The 17517-nt window shown below is 42.1% G+C and overlaps 1 protein-coding gene across 1 annotated transcript in view; it reads left to right on the top strand.

Moving 5' to 3' along the window:
* Positions 1-1764: 1764 nt before the first annotated feature.
* The window catches only part of GLUD1 (glutamate dehydrogenase 1), a 29352-nt gene continuing 13599 nt past the window's right edge, over positions 1765-17517 (top strand). Inside the window, exons 1-5 of the mRNA XM_050340164.1 lie at positions 1765-2253; positions 13739-13819; positions 14624-14679; positions 15572-15635; positions 17279-17373. Coding sequence (XP_050196121.1) covers positions 1812-2253; positions 13739-13819; positions 14624-14679; positions 15572-15635; positions 17279-17373 — 738 coding nt within the window. The 5' untranslated portion in view covers positions 1765-1811. The remainder of the gene's footprint in view (positions 2254-13738; positions 13820-14623; positions 14680-15571; positions 15636-17278; positions 17374-17517) is intronic.

Here is a 17517-nt window from a genome sequence, read left to right on the forward strand (position 1 = left end):
CATTGCTCCAAATACAGCTGTGTGACTGAACCTCTGCAGAGATCCACTTGGTTCTCTTCACTGTCGTGTCCCATACTTAGTCTCAGATACATCCCCAAATGTGTCCTGCAAGCATAGCCTGATACTGCAAGCAGCTGATAATTAAGTGAAGCTCGTAAATCAGAGAGGCCACAGCTGAAAGCAGGATAGGAGCTAAGCACATTAACCTTAAGATATACCTCTGCATGCTTGCTTAAACCGGCTAATCATATTTTTCATTTAACCTCTGTGTATGTGAAATGGTGTTCTAACATATGGAACAAGGTGAAAATAATTAGCTCATAAGGACTAATTGCCACAAGATCTTTCACCACCTTCTTTCTTAAGAAAAACTTGAGAACCTGTACAGAAATTGAGATTTAACTGAGAACCTGCAGATGACTGAAATCAAATAGTATCTCAAAGCTGATACAACCACTGAGAACACTGCAACCCTGTGACCTCAAAATTAACACCAAAATAGAAGTTTTCCATGAACCACTTAGAGTATGGACAGAAAAGCAAATCAGTAAGTTTGTTTCTGAAGCCCTGTGGGAACATCCAAAGAACAAACTGGGCTAAGAACAAACTCCTTTCTTGTTTTATTTTCCATATCACTTAATATCAAGGATCTTTGTTCTCTAGGATACAGTTATAAACCATCCTCATTACAGATAAGAAGCAGTCTTATTAGTGGACCTTAGGACAAATTCTTCTGAATCTTGGGACAGAAAACCACATTATATCAAGATAAAAACTGAGTATCAATTGCCCAAAGAGTTTATGTATGTTCAAAGATTCTATGATTAAGCTTCCTGCTGACAAATACACATTAAATTACTTGCCCACAGCCCTTGGATGTCCGCAGTGGTCAGAGCGATTTCCACAGAGATAAACCAACTTCCTGGTTATTCCCGCCCTAGGGCATTGGCCTCCCACAAGCCTAAAAAGAGTTAACACCCCGCTGTATTTTCCAACTAGCGGCCCAAAGCTACAGAAAATGATCCACTTACTTTTCAAACGAACATGGTTCAACACTACTACACACTATCACCCACGCTCTGAAAGCAGATCTTGCACAGTTTAAAGCAATAGTCTTAGAGATGTAAATACCCGAGCTACATAAAAACCACGGATTTTAATGGACAGCAAAGGGCCAACAGCTGAGTAGACAAAGCAGATAAAGCTCAGAGGTCTCTTCCAACCCAGTGACTTTGGGGTTCTCTGAAAGCTGCCACGTTAAGAGCTGCACTTGCAGCCTCTGTCCCCTCTCGCCAGGGGACACCTAAACACACGTGGGCGAGCCGGATTATTCCCGGCAGCTTTCCCCGCGAGGGCTGCACCCTGCTCTGTGCGAACGCACCCCCGCTCGCAGCTGCACCCGCGCCAGGACAGGCCCCGCTTTGCCCCGGCTGAAGGGCAGCGTGCCAAAGCTACCTGCGCCGGGTTCCTCACGGGCCGCAGCGGCTCGCCCGGCGCAGGAGGCAGGGCGGCGGCGGAGGAAGGGGCAGGGCAGGAGGGCAGGGCAGGAGGGCAGGGCCGCGGGGAAGGGGCGGGCGGCGCTCCCTCCGCGCAGGCCCCGCACGGCCCGGCCCGGCCCCGCCGCGCCCCCTCCCGGACCGCGAATCCCGCCGGGGGGGGCGGCGCGGCCCGCGGGGCGCACGCGCGCTCGGGAGGCGCGGAGCGTTCCCCGCGCCGCCCCCCCCGGCCCGTTTAAAGGCGGCGGCGGCGGCTCCCGGTGCCTCCCGTGACAGCGGCAGCGCCGCTCAGACCCTCCTCTGGCGGCCGCCGCCATGTACCGCTACTTGGGCGAGCTGCTGGCGTCCCGCCTGGCCGCCGGCTCGGTGCTGGCGGGCGCGGAGCCCGGCGGGCCGGCGGCGGCGGCGGCCGGGGGAGCAGCAGCAGCAGCGGCGGCGGCGTGGGGCGGGGGCCGCTGCCCGCGGCGGCACTACTGCGAGGCGGCCAAGAAGGAGGACGACCCCAACTTCTTCAAGATGGTGGAGGGGTTCTTCGATCGCGGCGCCAGCATCGTGGAGGACAAGCTGGTGGAGGGGCTGCGCACCCGCGAGAGCATGGAGGAGCGGCGCCACCGCGTCCGCGGCATCCTCCGCATCATCAAGCCCTGCAACCATGTGCTCAGCGTCTCCTTCCCCATCAAGCGCGACAACGGCGAGTGGGAGGTGATCGAGGGCTACCGGGCGCAGCACAGCCAGCACCGCACGCCCTGCAAGGGAGGTGAGCCCCGCCGACCTGCCCGGGCCCGCGGAGGGCCGGGCCGCCGGGCCCACGGCCGCTTCTCCCCGCCCCGGCAGCCCTGCCTGCCCCGCCGGGCTGTCCCGCTGCCCCCCGCACAGGGATCCACACCCGAGGGCAGGGCGGTCCCCCGCAAGCCCTCGGCTCCCCGCTGCCCCGGCCCCGCGGGTGACCCGGGCCGGTGTCACGGCCGGGCCTTGGCCGCGGCCACCGCCGGGCTGGCCCTGGGCGAGGAGAGCGGTGCGAGGGCAGCGCCCGCCGGATTCTAACTCGGTGTGACTCAGAGCTGGGTAGTGTTTGTTGGGAAACGCGGGAACAGCACGCGAGGAGTGCCCGCTCTGGAGTCGGGAGCTGGAAGAGCCGCTGGCCCTTAGCGCTCTACCTGCTGTGTTGGCGAAATCCGAATGCTCACACAGCAAACATCCCTAGGGAAAAATAACAAGTTGTGATAATAAGTTAACTGTGTATCCAGTTACCGGCTGGATACACAGGAAGACAAAAGTGATTTTTCTAGGAGTGCCTAGCTCTGCATAGGTGACACCAACACATGGGCAAGGGACGAGGAGGGTGAATCCTGCCGGGCTCTCCTGGGATCGGCTGTGATCTCGGAGGAATCAAACTCCCTTTTAGTCTGGGATAGATGGTATTTCCTTGAAAAACAAGTACAGATGTCCTCCAGCATAACTTAAGACCTCTGATCTTTGTGGACAGTTAGGCACTGGAAACCATTTCAGGACCGTGGCTCAAACCAGAGCTTCTATAGTTTGTAAACACATTTATTTTTCCTAAGTGGAGACCAGCTTTGTGGTAGATAATGGTGGTTACAGAAAGCAACTGATTTCTTATCGATGAAGACCTCTAACCTCGAGACTAGAGTGGGAAGGGTGTTCTTAGGTAACTGTGTTTGTGACAGTTCAGCTGGTGTGTATATGTGACATGGGGATTTTTCTCTTTGCAGCACAAATAATCTGTCCTGTTAATGTCGTTCCTAACATTCCAAAATCAAATATGTAGTGAGTGTCCTGTGACATGCTTAATTCTTACCCAAAAGAGGCTAAATCAACTTCTGGTGTTTACTTGAAAAAAGAATGACCAACATCAGACTGAGTCTTAGCTTGGGCGTGGCTGAAGCTTATTCTGTGGAGCTGCTGTTTCACTGCCATTACTATAATTTCTTTTAAAATACTGATGCTTATTACACTGCTGTTTTCTCACTGCTTAAGTTAAGTTACTCTTGCTGCTGCTTACAAAAAGTCCTTTGCTGTACAGCCTGTGTTACTCTTAAGATCCCTGCTTGTATAATAAAATACAGTTCAGTGGCAAACAAAGTAATGACATAATATTAATATATTATAGTTTCTCTTATTTCACATTAGTATTGCTCAGGACTGAAGGAATTAATGTTTTCACAACAAAAAAATTATATAACATTTTATAACAATGTACATTAACAAAACCCACCAAGTGGGTGATTGGACATCCTCTGTTCTGATACCTACACTTCTAAATCCTCAACAGAATTCTTGATTTTCAGTGGCATTTGTTATGCTTCTCTGCACTGACACTGAAACAAACTCTGGAGCACTTATGGAAAGTTACAGCTGTAAATTTTAAGGCAATTGAAAATGAAAGCTAAAGGAAATCAGAAGTCTCAATAAATTGTCCATTTCTTCTTGTGCTGCTCCCTACCCCCTGTCAATTTAGGGAAGGAATTGCACATGATATTTCCTTTCTATTCTTCAGCGTAGTGATCATTAGTGGATTTCACCTTCTAATGCTCTCTAGGAATTTGCTCACTATCAGATGACAGAACTTGGATGTGTGGTAAATTTAAATGGGATGCATGTTAAGAGTACATCAGCTGCTTGAAACTTGCTACGAGAAAAAAGTGTAAGGAAGGAGAACATTATCACTCCTCTACAGTTTAAGTAAAAAAGATATTTCAGCATTCAGAGTACATTTGATCCACCCAAAATGCACCAACAACTTGAGCTTTTGTCTAAATGGGATTTTTCAACTAGAATCTTAGTAGATTCCACAGGAATAAAAGCACAAACCCTATGAAATACAACCCAAAATTCATATAATAGTATGGAATGGGAAAACATGCTGAAAGCGAGTGTCCCACACACTGTAGACCCCCGAGTCCAATGTAAGTAGTTCAATGTAAGTTTCTTCCAATGAAGAAACAGCAAGGGACATAAGGCCACCCTTGAAAAGAAGGGGTGAGTTGGCAAGTGGGAGGCTTGGAGAATAGTAGGAGGAACACAGCTTCCAGATCTTTTCAAATGCAGAACTGTGACCTTTAACTTTGCACTTCCTGAGAAGTAAAATTTGGTAAAGTGAGGTTCCCCATTCTGCTTTTTCTTTTTGCCTTTTTTTTGGGGATGTGTATTTTGTAAGATAATGTTTAGTTACTGCTAGGTGATCATTAGCTAACTGGGATGCTTTGTCATGTCTGTCACTCTTTCAAGGAGCATTATGCTTTAAAAGCTCACTTCTTGTATTTCTTGAGGTTTACACAAATTGAGGGATAAGAGATTCTGTTTAGAGAATATTAAAATACTGTTTTGTGTGCAGATTAGACATTATCAAAGTATACTTCAAGATTCAAGTATGGAATGTAGGAAAACAAACACTTTTAGGCCTTTTAAGGGCTGTCTTCCATCAGTTGTTCCCAATTTCTTTTTGTACATCTGTACCAAAATGCTGCATTAGTGACTGCATGTTACTTCTGAATACCTTTCTGTTTATAAGGATGTTTACAGATTTAACCATGAACTAATGAAGAGTTTATACTATAAATCAAATGTAAAAACCTAGATTCAAATGCTCTAAACTTGAGGTCAGCTGAATTACTCAAAGAAACAGAATCTAAATAAACATTTTAATTACTTCACTTTAGCATCAGCTTCTATTTCTACTAATTGTTTGTAGCTAACGGTGTAGCATTTAGACTATGTTCCTTCTGTCGTGGATATCATCATCAATTTATTTGCCTGCTCATTCTCTTTTGGAGTGAAACTTCAATCCCTGCTTAGTGGTCCAGCCCAAATATGGAAAGGGCCAAACTTCTAAATGCAAGGTTGATCTTTATAAATCTCACATGTACATGCAGATGATATCTGCTGGTGAACATCATCAGGTCCTTGACTAGTAGCCCTTCTACACTTCCTTCTGTGCTGGCTTCTCTGTGGCCTGACACAACCAGATGAGGGCAAATTCAAGATCAGTCTTACGTTTTTTGGATTGGCAAATTTCTGCACCTTGGTGGGAAACCTGACCGTCGCATTTCTATTCAAGAAGTACAATCCTCTTACTATCCACCCTAGTTATAACAATCTAAAGCGTTGTTCATGAAAATAGGAAGTTGTTTAATGGCTTATCCTACTTTCTTCTCTTTCCCCAGAGCAGGTGTAAGGACACAAGTCAGCTTGGCTGTGTTGGACACAGTTGTCACTACACGATTCTGCTTTGGGTCAAGAGAGGTGCTTTTCCAGAAAAGAGGCACTAGGTGCCTCTTAACATGCTTTCTTTTCAGGTTATAACTTGTGGGGGTTTTCCACCTTCCTGAGAGAACCCAGAAATAACATTTCTTACTGAATAATGTGGCACTTTCCTATTGATGTAGAAGTCAATCCTTAATTCTACTTTAAGAGTTGCAAACCTTTGCCACTCGAGAAGGTGGTAATTCTTTTTCCTTTCATGTGCTTCTCTTTTGTGGTTTAGGAATCTTTATAGAACAGTCATGAATATCCCCACTTAAGTGGTAGGTCTCACGTTTTAAAAACTCCATTTTCTGCAATGTAACTGTTCTCTGGAAAAGAAAAATCAGTCAGATGCCTCCTCATCCTGTTGGGAACATGGAGTAAGCAGTTTTCTTGTGTTGGAACTCATGTTGCTTACAATCCAAACGCAGTATTTGTACAACTGGACTGATGCTGCCTGGTAGCTGAGGTAATGCTGTGGGTCAGAGCACTCCTTCCTTTGCTTGTGCAGTGTCTTGCGTGCCAGTGGCCAGCACCAGCAGGAAACCACAGCTGCTCTTGTTCACTGCACTGACAGCTGCCTAAAGAAGTAAAACAAAGAGGGTACAGGAAATGAGATGTCTGAATACAGATGACTTTTTGTTGGAAAGTAGTCTGGCAGTTCCTACTTAAAATAATGAATCTTTCCAAATAATTTCATTGGGTTCCATAGGTGTGAAACTGGTTAAGCTGCTTTTTCATGTGGTTGCTGATGGCCATTTATCATTAATGGGTCAGTTTCAGAGAACAGAATAAATTTATTGAATTCCTACCTGCTTAGTAGTATGAAAATGTGTTTGTTAGGCAGCACTTGCTGCTGGGATATAAAGCTATTAAGTGGTTTTGAAACTTTCTAAAGGCTTTTCATGTTGACCAACTGTCCAAAAGGTCTGTTATAAAGGAAACCAAATGAATCAGAGCTGGGAAACAGCCTAACTTTTGTTTGTGCTCACAATTGCCGTGACCAAGTCTCTCTCAGCTGCTTCCTCATTGCAGAAAGGCTTTACAACCATCTTTAGTTCCAGACTAGATCTAGTCTAACTTTCACTTAACATAGGAATTTTGAAAAGCTTTTTCATACATTACTTTAAAGTTCACTCTTTTATATAAAGACAAATGAGTCTTACTTTATTTGATGAGTTGACTTGAAGGTGAATGAATCTGATTTCCTGTGTGGTGCTGCCTCAGCTAGTTAGTGGGGGAGCTATTCATTACTGCAGAACTTTGCTATCTTCTGCCTATTAGGACTAATCCTTCTCACTTGACTTGTAGGTTCTTATTAATGAGTTTTACTGCATAAAGTGACTTTAACTCATGCTACCTTTGCTGCAGTTTTCCAGTTGCAGAGCTCTAAGACTGTCACTGATAGTGCTCGGTCACCAGATATCCTCTCCTGTACACATCATCTTGTTTAAAACAGTTTACATACACGATGATGGTAGCCTTACTTTCAGAAGAAAAATCTATACTTGCAGGATTTGGACCAGTACAACCCCGTGTGCTGTTTTGGCTGTCATGACATTGTTTGTTCTTTTTGTAAGAGGGGTAAGTAAGAAGTAGTGCTATGAGGTATTTTTGCTTCAGCAAAGCTGTTTATCCTGGGGTTGTATTGGTGGTTTTGCTTTTCTAAGCCACGAATGGGTGAAAGTTAAGAGGTCGTGTCTTTGGCCCAGGAGTCTTTCAGAGTATGACACGGAAACTTACCCTATAGACCATGCCACAGATGGAACTATAACATAGGCCATCAGTAATTCGAAATGAAAGATGAAAACTGATCTAACTTCAAGGAGTGGGAGAGTTTAAAAAAAAAAAAACAAAGGTAATTAGCCTAATTGTGATAACGCTTACAGTGTTATAGCTAAAGCTTATACAAGTGCCTTATTTTCATAGAATCATTAAGACTGGAAAAGACTTCTGATATTGAGTCCAACCTTTGACCAATTTTCATAGATTTCTGTTCTCTTATTGTAGCTTAACTAACTTTACAAGTAGTGCACCAGTGGATATACATTTAAATTGCAAATTGGGAAAAAAAAAAAAAAAAAGGAAAGGAATGGGTGTCCTGTGCTTTTGCTGTACTTTACCAAACTAGTTGCAGTGCTCAGTGAACCATATCAGGTTTATGTTTTTACCTCAGATACTCTTGTAGGAAGCTATGCCTTGCTCTTCTGGCTGTGAATCTTTTTAGTCTCAGCTTTTTCATATAATCAGCTTGTACCATTGGTGTAGTAGCCAGCTTTGTCCTTGATAGTTGTTTTCCCTTGCTACTGTTGGCTCCTTGTCTATTTATAGAGAGATCATACCTCTCTCAGCATTGGACTTTCTGGATAAACACGTGTTGGGGGTGGTGAGGAGAGGAATCTCCTGTGTGATAGTCTCCCTCCTGTTCTCTGGGTGATCCTAGCAGGTATTCTTTGTGGCATGCGTTGCAACAGCTCCATTTTGTCAGAAATTAAGCTCTTGGGAAGAGCACAGAATTTGCCTGCCTCACGTCAGCACTGTGGTGGCTTATTGTTTTGTGGCTCCTGTGGCATTTGGATCAGCCAGGGCCGGCTTGTGTGTTATTTCCGCTCCCTGCGCACACACCCCTGTGCGCGTGGTGTCGGTATCGACGGGGAAGCCGTTCACTGTCCCTCTGTTTCAGTCCCTGTTATTGCAGTGCTGAGTGCAGTTTAATGAGCCACCTAGTGCTTTAGGTAGGGCTGAGGTACTTCCACAGGTGAGAGACTTTACTTCACAGCCGTATTCTAAATGCATAAATTCAGGTACTGTGTGTTTGCCTGGTGGTGTACTGAATTTCCATATTCGCATTTAAAACACAGCATTCTCAGAATGGAACAAAATAAACATGTATGTGTACATGTTTAAGTAATTTCAAGTATAAGTGCAGCTTACTTAAAGCATACAAGAAGTGGTATGCTGCAAGGTTGAATACCTTTATGGTCACTTTATACACACTGGTGCTTAAATCAGAATGGTGGGATGACTCCATAGGGGAATCTCTTTCCTGCCCCAGGTTATAGCTGGCTAGTGCTGTGTGGGAAGAGATGAATATTTTTATCTCCTCTCTTGGCAGTTAGTGAATTGAATTTAGGAATTAGTAGTTCTTGTTGCTGATTGGTGTACAGTGTTCTTGTTGTCCAGCACTGAATTACTCATCTTGCTCTGTTAGAGATATCTAGAACTTCTTTGTTTTCAATAATGACAAATTTGTCACTGTGCTGTTTGCCGCAATTTCCAAACGGTTAAATAAGGTTAAGCAGTTCTCTTCTAGGGGAGGCTGGATTGTTTTTCTGAATCCAGAAAAATGTGCTTGTTCTGAAAGAGTCTAAAGATTGCTTGGAAGATCTGTTCCTACTGAGTCAGGTATCAGTGATTACTTAGAGTGTGATAGCAGTACAATCACAGTTGCACTTGTTTACTTACCAAACATGAAAATGTTATACATAATCCAGCAGTAAAGCATTAGTAACTAAGGCGCTGCAGTAAATGCTGGAACTGATATGTGGATTTAGTGAAGTAGTTTGAACAAGAGGAGCATCTTTACTGAAACTCCTTAGGCTCTACACTTACACTCCAGCCTTTGGACAGGGTCAGGCATGCTGTTAATGCACAGAGCTACCACAGAATCGAGTGTTACTAACTGGGAAATTAATATGCCTTTAATCAGTTCTAAAAACTTTGAAAGGAGATAATGAAATCTGTTTTACTGATTGCTGTATGGGTGGTATAGGATAGCTGCTGCTCTGGAGGGCTGCTTTTGATGAGCAAGTCCTTTGCAAATAGAGGTGGGCGAGAATTGTCATCTGTAAAGGACCCTAATTAGTTCCAAAGTTCATAAGATCATCACAGCTAGAAGAAAACACTGCAGTCAAAGCAGGACAAAACCCTGGTTAGTTAGATATTAATAATTTAGGCTTAAGTGCAAATGTGTTCGAGGTTCTGGGGAAACTTGAGAGACTTGCAAAGATTTGCAAGATAATGTAGTGCAGGAAGAGTAGTTTACCAAGTGTTTTGCTCTGAACTGTTACTATGGCAACTGTTTAGTTTTTGAGACTTTGAATACTTCATGCTCATTAGTGGTCAGGGCATACGTAGGTACTACCATTTAAGATCCCTGCACTAGAAGATCAGGAAATAGTGGACTAACTTCCCTAAATGTAGATTTGTAGGCATACTAGAAGGGCAGTAGTCCTCCTTGAAAAGTTGGTAGTTCTGTACATCATGTTTCCTAAGAAAGCATAATAAACACACTGAACATCACAGACGTACTGAAATCTATGAGATGTAAAATCTAGTAGGATATATAACCAGTTTTCTTGGAAATCAAGGTCTTTGTTATATGCATGTTTGCAAAATCCTTACTATAAACCTGCTGATCCAAATGATAACTGACTGCTGTTATTATAGAATCCAAAACAGTCTTACTGATAATCACTACTTTGACATGTATTCAAAAAGAACACTGTTTCAAGTGCTTTCTACCTCCACTTGGAAAAGTGAAAATTAATCCATAGCATTATCTAAGAATCTAAGCTTAAATCATGAGGAAACAATTATTGAGCTCAGTGCAAGAGATAACTGAGTGAAGTATAATATCTTCCAAAATACAGATCATAAAGAAGGTTTAAAAGCATAAGCATGGCAATGTGATAATAAATCCTTCTCTTTATACTGACCAATACTAAAGCAAAATTGGAAAGAAAACATTTCCTCATCTAGAAGCTTTTGTGTATAGAAAAACAAAGTCTCTCTTAGCATACTGTTTAACTTCTTGGGGTGTGGTAAGGAAAGAGAATTCTCAACTAGAACAAGAATTTGTATGTTTTCCAGTGAAAAGTATTTTCCATGGCAGTGAGTCATGCTGTAACTTGAGGCTTTCTTCAAACCATTTTTTTGTAGCTAGTTTGCTGTAAAAGCCACAAGTTTCCCGAGACTTACTGTGTGGGACTTGCCAGGGTTTAAAAAAAATTATCTTGCTGCCTAACAGCAACTTTCATTTGCTTTTATGCAGCAAGAACCTTTAAAAAAGAAAACAAACAAACAAAAAAAAACAAACCAAAACACAAACCCATATTTTATCTGTGTATATGGTCCATTTTTAGACTCAGGCTATTGAGTGTGTAGTCACACTGCCAAAAGAGCCATAAAAATGCATGGCAGTACCCTCCTCCTGCCAAATTAGGAAGCTGTCAAACTAAATTTCAGTGATGTCCAAATAGAATAGAAATTAAGTAAGTCTTTTATCTTTGTGCATCCACTTGCAGATGGAATGTACAGCATTCTCAGATGCCAGCTTCTCATCAGTCTTAACAGCTTAGCACAAATAACTTCCCTGTCAAGAGGTGGGCCTCCTGCAGAGTAATTACAGTTCCTGGAAAACAGTAAATGGCTGAATATGAAAAGGAATGAAATGTTAGTGCATCTGAAGTGTTATGTGCTCCTGCCACCGAAGGGAAAAACTCATCACACCTGTCGGAGACCTGGGATCTACACCATGAACTTCACCTGACACTGTGGTGAAAGATTCTACCTAATAAACTAGAGAAAAGTAACCAGTGAAGCCAGCACACCTCTCAGAATTGACTAGTCTCCCACTTACCAAGATAAAGCCAGCAGTCACGCCACTTCAATTACAACTGTTAAAAAGCCTGGAAAAGAAGTTAAATCTTGCTCAGAAATGTCAAGTTGTCCAGAAAAGGACAGTTTCAGCCTCAAGTATAAAAGTTTGCCCTATTCTGGTGTGGCTGATAAATAGGCAGCTCAGTTGAAAGCCTGTCAGTACTTAGTTAGTCTTAGGGCTTTTTCCCTATTTCCCTTGGTATGAAAGTTACATTTATTACATTAAAGTTAATAATAGTCCTTGAGTGTAATAAAAGGAAACCAGAGATCTAACTGTTTACATGTGTTTGAGTCTTCTGGTTAAACTGCTGCTTGTTTACCTCTTCAAGATGATATCCCTAACTATTTAGTTTCCCTACCACTTTCCATATATCAGTAAACAACATTTTGTGTGACTGCAGGAGTACACAACTTGGAAGTTTAAATAAGTATATGGGTTGAATAAATACACAGTGATCTAGTTCAGCTGGGGGTGGAGGGGCAGAGTTCATTTCTGGCTGGCATAGACCGTGACTTCAGACTTGGCTGGCTTGAGCAGTGCTCTAATGAGACCTGTGCCCAGCGTACCTGCTCAACCAAGAGGGAATGATTTCCTCAGGCAGGACAGTCAGTGCTGTAGGTAGTGTTGTTCTTGCTCAGAGCTTGGCAGAAGGATAACTGCTCCTCTGAACGATCAGAGTAAGACATGTTAACCCCCCACACACCTATGTTGTAACTTTGACTGGTCTGTAGGGCTCTGATAAGATTCCACTTAAATTTTGAATATTACTTACTGTGAGAAGGTGGTTAAAAGCCAAGACATGAACACCTTGCAGCTACCCAAGTTAGGAACTAGTTAGTTTGCTTTTGGAGACCACCCTTCCCCCATAAACACAACAAATTTAAATTCTGTTCTGCAGAGGCATGGTACTTTCTTTTACTAATTGAACTCACATAAGAAAGCAGCACTTGGCCCTCAGCTTTATTTGAGCAGCACTCAGTTCCTTTGAAACTGGGATTGTTTCCAAAGCATTCAGGAATGGCTTTCATAGCAGCACTTTAGTTTAGATAATGTATGCTGGCCTTTTTTCATTCCTAAGGACCTGAATATGGTCTTCTCTTTACATAATAGGAAATTTGTGGTGCCGTGTTCTGGCATCTGAAGGACGCTCTGTGCCTGCTACAAACCACCGTGCAGCTTGGCACAACCTACAGCCAAGGATTTGGGGAGTAGAGATGGGGATAATAAATTATTCATGGCTCTGTTACATGCTTAGTTGTGTAGGAAAAGCTTGAATAGAAACAAACAAACAGCTGTAGAGGCTTTTTTTGCTGTGACCACATGACTTTGGGCACTGTATTGATCTTAAACGTCATGTTTAGGCTTCTGGAGTTCCGTCTATGTGTCCAGTCAGCTGGGTTAAGTGTTTTCTACTCTGCGACTACCTTCAGAATACATGAATTTTAAATGAGTTCAATCAATTTATTGGACAACTACAAGCCATTTTTCAAAAGTCTGGTGAGAACTGGGAAGGTGAAAGATCTCCTTGCCTTTGTGTCGCTGTTTTTCCACTCAGTTTTAAACTTTCTTGAGTGCTGGGATCACCAGTTTTGCATCTGAGCTGCTGTCAGTCTGCAGCAATTTGAATTTGCACTTGGCACCACGTGTCAGCACACACTTGCAGCCCTGTTGAATGACATGGAGCAGGGAATGCAGGTGTGGGCTGGCATCCATGCAGGTGTGGGATGCAAGCTTAATGGGGTAGAGTTATCCCCTCAAAATGCTTTGAAAAAGATTGAATTAGCAGAGTGGTTTGTTGCTTTTTGTTACACGGCTGTGTCTAGCAGCCAGAGCCTTGAAGCCAAGGCTTATAACAGGAGCTTGTATTACTGCAGCAAAAAGACCTTGACTGTAACCTGTGCTGCTAAGTTATGTTCAGGAACAAAGTTCATCTTGTATATACAATGAATGAAGTCCATAGCTAAAGATCTGATGGAATGCTGAAGAGCTTTATCAGCCTCTTGGAAACTCTACTCCTAGTTACCTGTCAGCTTGACTTGTCTTCCTCACAAGGAATATTCACTTTCTTCCCAAGGCTAAATAACTGCTGTTAAGCTACTTAATAGAGAGTTACTGAAGTCCTGCATTTCTGCTAAGTAAAAGATAAATATTTAAGCAGGGTAACAGGAACTTGTTCTTTAAATCTTAAAGCAAGCAAGTTGATAAATTACATACTTGCATGTTACAGATGGTTGATGTAGAATTACCCTTCCCAATTTATAAATACCTGTGAAGTTGCTGAGTGAATTCCTATTTTTTTCTCGTGTGTCTTTTGCAGGTATTCGTTATAGTATGGATGTCAGCGTGGATGAAGTGAAAGCCTTAGCATCTCTCATGACGTACAAATGTGCTGTGGTTGGTAAGTGTTTGTTTTTCAAGCAAGATTTCAGTCAGTACTGATGTAATTTATAGGGAAATAAAAAATTGAAAATATTAAATTGAATAATAATCTCTAACTAAAATCTGTAGCAAGGTGGGAAAAACATCGTTACCAAAATAATAATACATCTTCCCTCTACTGTTACTGTAGATAAATATTAAGTTGCATTTTCATTTGGAAAGTCCAAATTTTGCCAGCTACCCTTTCCCAGAAAAGTACTGCATCTTAAACTCAAATCCAAGTATGACAAACTTGGATTAATAGGAGACTAATTTTAGGGGGAACAGATGGAGGCTGTAAAGGATTCAGGCAGGGGAGCTGTGGAGAAAGGAGGATAAAATTCCTTTATGGGTTACGAAGAAGTACAATTCATACACAGCTACTAAATTGTAGAGGAGTTTGGAGAGAATCTGCACATTGTGTGTAAGGAAAGAAAATGCTTTCTTAATGTATATAAAGACACATAGGACTTCCAAAGTAAAGTGTTTGAGCTACTCCAGTAAAATATAAATCATAAAACTTACTGTTTCTACAAGTGCCAGGGATAAGAGATTGAAGCATGGAAAATTTAAACAATGAACTTTAGAGTTTCAAAGACCATTTTTAAGCTGCCTTGAAATATCTCCCATTTTTATAGATCAAATTTTAGCTTACACCTGAGAAGCCTTAAATGTGGCAAAACCAAAATCACTGCCAAAATCAAAGATAGAATTACACATACTACTCACTTGTTCTGCCTTTATTGTTGAAAAAGTAAAATGATTTTCCTTTGCATTCTTGTAGATGTGCCATTTGGTGGGGCAAAGGCTGGTGTCAAGATCAATCCCAAGAACTACACAGTAAGCCTAATCATAGATAAAAATTTGGTTATCTGCAGTACTGAAGCCAGCCAGTTAAAAAAGCTCTTCTAAGGGCATTATTGACCACTTAAAACTTCCTGCCACTTCTGCCTATGCTGAATTTAGCCCGTGCATGCAATAGGTAGGAAAAGAATTCTTAAAATATCTGTGTTTCAGAGGTGGAATACTTCAATTATTTAAATTATTTAATTTACTGATTTTTTCCTGAATGTCAGGGAACTACAAATAATTTGGAACCTGAATTTTTTTTTTAAGTTGATACTGTTAATAAAAGCTTAAATTAAAATTACTCTTAGAAAAAAAGTTAATGTTTTTGTTTATTTTGATAAATAGTTTTATGCTCCATTAAACCATTGTATGCAGTGTTCCAGTGTGAATAATAACTAACTTGGCTTATAAAAGGTTTACTGCAGGCTTGCCTTCTTGCCCTAATTAAAATAACTCGTAGAGAGAGGGACACTGGAGTACATAACAGATATTCCAAGCTCAAAGCTCCTGTAAGGGTTTGTGTGCAGTCCTTCGACTGCCTTGATCACACAACTGGCAGCCCAGCTACTGCTGCTGGCTGTAAATGGCTCACACAGGATATCAGATTTGTTTGCTGGAAATCTCTGCTGCAAGCACAGGTGGTTCTCCCTGTGCCACGCTCCCGACTTGTCAGGGATCAGAATGTACGGAAAGAAAGCCGAGTTGTTTCTCGTGCTGCCTGAGTACCAACAGTCTGTTAGGGAGTGGCATATAAATTATATAAATTATGAATCATTCTTTCTTCTAAAGGAAGAGGCTGTCTGTTTATGCTTGGGCTGAGTTCTAGCAAATACTCATAAGCACTAATATTTTCCTCTGATGTTTATTGCATTTTTCTCTATAGGACAATGAATTGGAAAAGATCACGAGAAGGTTTACCATGGAGCTGGCAAAAAAGGGCTTTATTGGTATGTTGGGCAGCTTTACTGTGCAAATTTAGGAACCTTATTTATTGTGCATTGGCAGTAGGTAATATCCTTAAAGAACAGTATTTTTGAGAGCTGGAAGCAATTTGGGTACAGAACTTTCAGCAAAGAGCCACAAAGAATCAAGTCATTACATCTTAGTGCATTTTAAAGGCAACCATCTTAACTTTTCTTCTAGCAATTGTTTTGCTACGAGAGGCCACAAAAGCTGAGGTCACAGTATCCAAAATTAATCACATTTCTCTTAAACTATAAAATTGTGACCATGTTTGTGGCAATTTAAATCTCTAATAGCAAACTCTTCACTGTTACTGCTTCCTGTAGTCTCAGTTGAGGCTTTTGGCAGATATCTGAGGAAAGAGAGGAAGGAAATAGAAGATCCACCCCAGCAAAAGTTGATGGCTTCACCCATGGCAACCACAGGCCGCAAGGGGAGCGTAGGCAAGCAGCATGGGAGCCTGTTGTAACAGAACCTCAGCCTCTGTAACGTTTGTAGGTGCTCCATTCAGACTCCCAGCCCTGAGCTGTTCTGATTCCTTGCTGTCTGGAGCTGCTATCTGGAAGTCTCTGGAGACACTGAGTGTTACTAGCTCAACTTGTAAGTAAAGGGAGGAGCTTTACATGAAGGAGTTACTCAAACAAACAATGAGGCATGTAACTAGTTAAAGATCTACCCTGTATCCCTGATGTCTAACTGCCCCAGGAATGTATATCCATTTATCTGCATTTTCTTGCTCTTCAGCTAGAGTGTTTGTCATTTGCTTTTTCAGCCAGAGTGCTTATCACCTAAATTAAGCTTCTTTATAAACACACTGGTGTGACAAGGGTAATGCTATACCCTATTCCAGCTATAGTGTTTGCTAGTTCAGTAGCAATTAAAATAGCTTGATTAAATTTGTCTTCCTTTTTGGCTCTATGGTTGGTGCTACACAACTTTCTCAAACCTTTTAAAAATACTTAGAAAAAAATCAGAAAGGCAGAGCTGCGTATAAAACCTTGCTGAGCAAGTCTGTCTGATCTTAAGCAGTTTGGGCAAATACTGGGTTTAGTTATCTAGAAAAAATGGAGTGAATTTGTTACTATTTCAACAGATGCGTGGAAGTTCTTTCAAAAGTTTAGTCCATCAAGAAAAGTTTAATTTCTCTTTCTTGAAGTAAGTGGTAAAATCAAACGCACGTGCTACAGTGCAATGACTAGGAACAGCCTATCTCTGATTTTTAAACTCACCCAGGAACAAAAAAGAAATTCTGAGGCAAGACGACCCAATCAATGTCACACTACATAGAAATCATACCTAGATAGCACCCTCCCTGTTACAGCAATGATTGCCAAAAAAAAAAAAAAAGCTTTTGGTGCACTGTCTTGCTGTGACTTTTTATGACAAACTGACCTTCATTTTATCGAGTGGCTTGTGTGAAAGGTTGGAGGTTTTGACGGTATTGTAGAAATGTGTGATGCAGCATCTAAACCTGAACTGAATCCAGAAGAATATGTTGTTTGCATAATAAACTGAGGATTAAACAGGAAAACAGTATTTCTCTGCCAAGGCCTGCACAGTTCCCAAGGGAATTGAAGATAACTATGCATGTTGGACCCTTAAAAGCTGTTTGCACTGTTGCCAACAGGACCTGGTGTGGATGTGCCCGCTCCTGATATGAGCACAGGGGAGAGGGAGATGTCCTGGATTGCCGACACTTATGCCAGTACCATAGGACACTATGTAAGTCTTGAGCAGAGGCTTTGAAGTAGAAAAGGTGCTTAATCATGTGATTTTGTTTCATTAGAGGATCTAAATATATTCTTGCAAACTGTGACAACTTAATCGGTGTGAGGTTTTTAGGGTACTGTTAAAGAAAAATAGCTT

The sequence above is a fragment of the Myiozetetes cayanensis genome, unplaced genomic scaffold, assembly GCF_022539395.1.
Source record: "Myiozetetes cayanensis isolate MyiCay16 unplaced genomic scaffold, myiCay2020 scf10, whole genome shotgun sequence".
In the NCBI taxonomy this organism is placed as follows: Eukaryota; Metazoa; Chordata; class Aves; order Passeriformes; family Tyrannidae; genus Myiozetetes; species Myiozetetes cayanensis.